The 5,111-nt window shown below is 62.4% G+C and overlaps 1 protein-coding gene across 1 annotated transcript; it reads right to left on the bottom strand.

The window, feature by feature from the left end:
* Positions 1-989: 989 nt before the first annotated feature.
* On the bottom strand, positions 990-3,896 carry SHISA4 (shisa family member 4). The gene is made up of 5 exons (XM_058669007.1): positions 3,656-3,896; positions 3,226-3,397; positions 2,371-2,504; positions 1,615-1,782; positions 990-1,438 (listed from the first exon to the last, which is right to left on the bottom strand). The coding sequence occupies exons 1-5, from the start codon at positions 3,729-3,731 to the stop codon at positions 1,392-1,394; spliced, it is 597 nt and encodes a 198-aa protein (XP_058524990.1). The 5' UTR covers positions 3,732-3,896; the 3' UTR covers positions 990-1,391.
* Positions 3,897-5,111: the final 1,215 nt, after the last annotated feature.

Here is a 5,111-nt window from a genome sequence, read left to right as displayed (position 1 = left end):
AGACTGGGCTTGGGGTGGCATGCCAAACGAGCTGGTGCAGCTTCTCTAGAAGTAAAAAAATCAGGCAGGCACTGGAACAGCGGGAAGGCACTGCTCTGACACCTGTAGCCCACATGGGCGTGTCCAGGTGCAAATCCTGGCCTCACTGCAACAAGTGACAACCCAGATGCTTGGGTCCCTGCCGCCCGCATAGACGCTGGGCTTTGGCCCAGCTGTTGTGGGCATTTGAGGAGTGAACTAACAGATGGATAGTGTGTGTGTGTGTGTGTATGTGTGTATGCTTTTCAAACAATAAACAAAAATGGTCAACATTAAAAAAAAAGGTGAACAATGTCCTTGCCTGGATCTTTCACAAGTCCTGAGAGTGCAGGGATGGCAACCCCAGAGAGCAAGAGGAAGGGAGCTGGCTCTGGGGGGAGAGGCAAGACTTGTGGGAGGAGGCGAGCGGAGGTCACGCCCTTCCCTGTGGCTCCTGGGAGGCGCAGGTGTGGGTCTGGGGGAGCTGGCATCTGAGGGTCCCCTGAAGGTCTGAGCAGTTGGTAGAAGCCCTGGCTCCGGTCAGTCTCTCAGTCGGGCCAGTTCTCCATTGGTGTCTGGTCCCAGATACCCCAGGACTGACAGTATTCCTGGCATTATAATTCACTCTCAGGCCGTTATTCCCACTTGGCAAATGAGGACATGAGGTGGGAGGTGGGACAGAAGGCAGTGGGGGTGCAACTCAGCTAAGTTGTCACAGGGGCCTGACCCCTAGCGGGGAGTTCTGGTAATGCAATGAGCTCTGCTGCTCAGTTGGCCTCCTAGGCGCAGCAATCAGCCAGAGGAGCCTTCAGCCAGGCTAGTCCTGCCTGGGACCGTCCAGGGCGGTGCTGGAACCAGCCCGGGCGGTGCTGGCCCCGCATTGCGGTGTGGAGAAGGCAGCGGTCTGGGCCCCGTTGAAAGTAATGCTGCTTGGGAGGTGTGTACGGGCCCAATGACTTGACCAACATGAGTAACATGTTACAGCTTTAATCTCGCAGGCCCAAGGGGCAGCCAGAGAGGACAGCCACAGACGGCTTTTGGTGGCGCCCTCTCCCCACCTCCATCCCAGCCTGGAGCCGACAAACAGGAAGGACCCCAGCCTTCCTGGTTGGGATGGTGAAAGCAGGGGCTGTGGCCCGGGTTGGCATCCTCCTCCGTTGCCCAGTCAAGATGTCCCCGGGAATCCCAAACCCTCCCCATCCCCCCACTCCTGGCCTAGTTCCAGTTCAGCTTCTGTTGTACTTGCCTCCAGTTGTACTGTCCCCAGTAGGCCCGGGCTTTGTCTGCCCACCCCCAGAGCCAGCTACCAGTACACAATGGGGCGCCCCCAAAGCTGGCAACATGGACGGGGCAGCAGGACACAGGCTGGCTCCTCAGGCTCCGGGGTAGGAGGGCTGTGGTGGCATATAGGGGGGAGGGGCTGAAAGCCAAGGAGAAAGGGAGAAGTCAGTGGGGCAGGACATAGCCCCTCACCCAGGCTATGCAGGATCGGTGGGGAAGAGGAGCCTGCAGGGTCTCAGCCAGGGGTGGAGGGCGCCTGAGGTGCAAGAGGGAAGCCGGACAGGGCACAGCTGGGGGCTACAGGAGCTCACTTACCTGCAGGGTTGTAGATGGGGGGCCCAGCCGGGTAGAGTGGATACTGGGGAGTAGGCCCACTCGGGGGGTACATGAATCCAGGCTGTGGGGCTGCGGGGCCAGCTTTGGGGTCCTGGGGGTATGGGTACACGGGCTGCACGGGGATGCCCGTCATAGGAATCTCCTGGCCTGGGTGGAACACAAGGGTGAGCATTCAGAGGCCAGAAGCCCATCCCTTTTCCCAGGTGGGCTCCCAGGGGGACTGGCCCCTGGCAGAGCTGAGCAGAGAGCTGCATGTGTGACCCTGCGATGTCCAGCCAGAGAGCATGGCCCGGGAAATGTCCCCCTATGGTAAGGCTGTGGTGGCTGCAGGGTTGGTGTTTTGTAATGCAGAAGAGCTGACACCAGAGGGGCATCTGCCACCAGCCAGCCTCCTTTCCTATACCCCTCCCCCAAGTGGTGTCTCTAGGATTGGGCTAGAGTAGACACACGTCCCGGTTGGATACTGTGGACTCCATCCCGCGCACTTGCTAGGACACACGTGCATACATGCACCTGCTGTGTACAGCAGTCTGAGCTGTCCTGTACCTCTGAATGTTCTGTGTGTGTACACACATGGACACGCACACCCAAGTATCCCTGAGCTCACCAGCCTGTATGTCTACTGCAGAAGGGCTGCTGCTGCCAAATGCATCCACCCTGGGATGCCATGATGCCCACTAGCTGGGGCTCAGCCCAGCCCTTCTTGGGACCCAGCTGGTCCAGGATGCTGTGTACCTTCAAACGGGCTCTGGAGCTGCTGGCGGCGGCGATACAGGTAGCAACAGGAGCAGAGGAAGCAGCAGATGGTAGTGGCGACCACAGCCACGAAGAGAATCACAGCCGAGGCGATGCCAGCTATGGTCTTGGGGCTGGAGACAAAGACCAGGGCCTTAACCCTCTCCCCACCCAAGACTGAAGTTGGCTCCAACTCCTGGCCAGCAGAGGGCCACAGAAGGTTGGGACTTGGGGCCATTGTGGGGCCCTGCCCAGGGCCTGTGCTTATTTTGGGGACCTCCATCTCCCAGAGTGCTATGCTGCCTGGCTGCCTGGGCATGGGGCATGCCGGGATTTGTAGTGCTTCCTCCCCCCCCCCCCCCCGTTGCTTTTGCACCCACAACTTAACTGATTCCACTCACAACACGTCAGCCATGCACGGCGCCTGCAGAATCACCCAGAGCCATTGCATCCCCCACTCCCTTCTAGCAGCCAGATGCCTTGTATCTGCCTTAGCTCGCTATCAGCAGGTCCCTCGGGAAAGAAGTTTGAAAGCCACCCATCTGGGCAACACCCGCTCCTCCTTTCTGGAAAGGAGACCATGGTTGAGGGGGACCAGTATCTTCCCCAAGAGTATGACCATGGGAGGAACCTCCCAGGTAAGGGCCCACACTGTGATCAGGCTAACTCCACACCTGCCCTGCGTAACCCAGCCAGCTCCTCCAGAGCAGGGGACCCCCTGGAGGGGCTGGAACACTGGGTCCAGCCCCAGCCCACCAGGATGGACCTCCTGAACTCTGACCACCCAGCTCTGCGGCCAGGCTGGGGAGCCTGGGACGGGGGAAGAGAGGGAGGAGGGGTAGAAGCGGCACCCACCTGAAAGCCAGACAGTGCTTCTGCTGTCGCTCGGTGATAAGCAAGGTCAGGTCCCTGCAGCAGTAGCGGTGGTAGCAGGTCCCGCAGCAGAAGGTGAAGAACTCGCAGTCAAAGCCCGGATGCCAGGAGCCGTTCCGGTCCAGGTACCACAGGCAGTCCTCGCCGGCCAGCGCTGCGGGCAGGGGTGGGTGCCCAGTGGTCTCCAGGCCCCACGCCCCCGGGGCGCGACCCAAGCCCGCCAGCTCCCCATCCCCACTTTGCGGGGATCTCCGCTTCCAAGGGATCCCAGACGACTTTCCCATGGGCTGACCCCGAGCCCCAGAGGTCAGCTTCCCGCGACCCAAACCCCAAGCGTCCCTCTCACCCACCCATACACACACTCGGACTCGGGGTCTCCGGGGAGCCTCCCCTCTCTGCCCCGTTCCCTTACCCAGCGGAGCGCCCAGCGCCAGGAGCGCGAGCGCGGCGAGCGGCGGCGCAGCCCCGCGGAGCCCCGCGGGCGGCATGGCGGGGGGCTGGGCGCGGCCAGGGCGGGCCGCGGGGCGAGGGGCCGCAGGAGCGAGCCGGCGGCCGGCAGCTGCGGCGGGCCCAGCCCGCGGCCAGGCTCCGCGGCTCGCCCGCCTCCTCCGGGGGCGGGATCAGGCGCCGCGCCCCGCCCAGGGCCCACCCACCCGCGACTCCCACGCGGCTCCCCGCCCCACGCGCGGGGCAGACAGCTGGGAGCTGTGGGACGGGGCTTGGGGGAAGGCCTGGCTCGGGCCTGAGCCCGCCCCCACCCCGGCCTGGAGCCAATTAGGATCCGGGGTCCCAGACAGCCCTGCCCATGGTACCACATCCCAAATCCCAGACGCTGGGTCAGCCCCGGATGGGCACTGCTGGACTTTCCCCTTGGCGGGCCATCGCGTGCCCCAAGCATCCAGCCCGGGGCTGGCCTGCCTGGGCGGAGGTGGAGGCAGGGGTGGAGTGGGGAAGGATCAGGGGAGAGATGGGGAGCCACCCCGCCCTCATCCCCAGAACACAGGCACCCATTGAGAGGCAGTTCAGAGCAGTTCAGAGAGGCTTTGTCCCAGCCGTGCCCACAGCTCTGGACATTGCCAGCTGCACTGGCTCCTGGAGACGGCCCCTTCCCCCTCTGAGTAGTTAGTGCTGGCGGGCGGCAGGCCACTGTGGCCACCTGGGGCCCATCCGGTCACAGCTCGGCTGCTGGAGGCGCAAGTAGGCTTGGGGAAGGCAACGGTGGACGATACCGGGCAGCTGTGCCACTGGAGACTGGGCAACCCCACCAGCGGCCTTCATGGATTTGTGGTGAATGGAAGCCCCTCACCCTGCCACGGGAGTCGCCCCTCCTGGGGATGGGGAAGTCAGGGTGGTTTGTGGTTGGGATATGGTGGCTTGGAAGCCAAGCAGGGATCCCTGACTGGGAGCTACCTGGCAAGCCAGGGGGACACATACAAGTTACCCTTTGTGTCCAGCCTCATAGAGTCCTTTCCATGCTCCCTGCACTTGCCACACCTGCCTTGCTGGACACCAAGATGACCTGTGTTCCCAGTAATCCCATTTCACAAATGTTGAGGCTTGGATGTGGCAAGAGGCAAGCAGGAGTTCCTCAGAATTCTAAGCCAGACCCCAACAGCAGATGGGTGGGTGGGCCTGGGGTAGGGGAGCCAGGGCCGTCAGAGAAGCCCAGTAGGACTTCAGTGGGTTAGAGGAGGACAGTTGGAGGTGCTGCTTCAGCCTGCCTCTGGGCCATGGGTGTGACCACCCCAGGGAAGAAGACAGGCTCCCCCAGGAGGTTTTGCTGGTGGTGTGACATGTGGGCGTGAATATATTCCTAGGCTGGACATGGTAAAAACACACAGTGGCTGGGGGGATTGAGGCACATCTCA

The sequence above is a fragment of the Ochotona princeps genome, chromosome 10, assembly GCF_030435755.1.
Source record: "Ochotona princeps isolate mOchPri1 chromosome 10, mOchPri1.hap1, whole genome shotgun sequence".
Lineage (NCBI taxonomy): Eukaryota > Metazoa > Chordata > Mammalia > Lagomorpha > Ochotonidae > Ochotona > Ochotona princeps.
This window is presented reverse-complemented; position numbering and strand designations above follow the sequence as displayed.

What these genes read in the sequence shown, in the direction of transcription:
- SHISA4 (XM_058669007.1), bottom strand. Translation starts at nt 3,731, where the DNA reads ATGCCGCCCGCGGGGCTCCGCGGGGCTGCGCCGCCGCTCGCCGCGCTC. An exon ending in GGCGCTGGGCGCTCCGCTGG is followed by an intron (nt 3,398 to 3,655) that starts GTAAGGGAACGG and finishes CCCTGCCCGCAG; the next exon opens with CGCTGGCCGGCGAGGACTGC. An exon ending in GCTCCAGAGCCCGTTTGAAG is followed by an intron (nt 1,783 to 2,370) that starts GTACACAGCATC and finishes TGTTCCACCCAG; the next exon opens with GCCAGGAGATTCCTATGACG.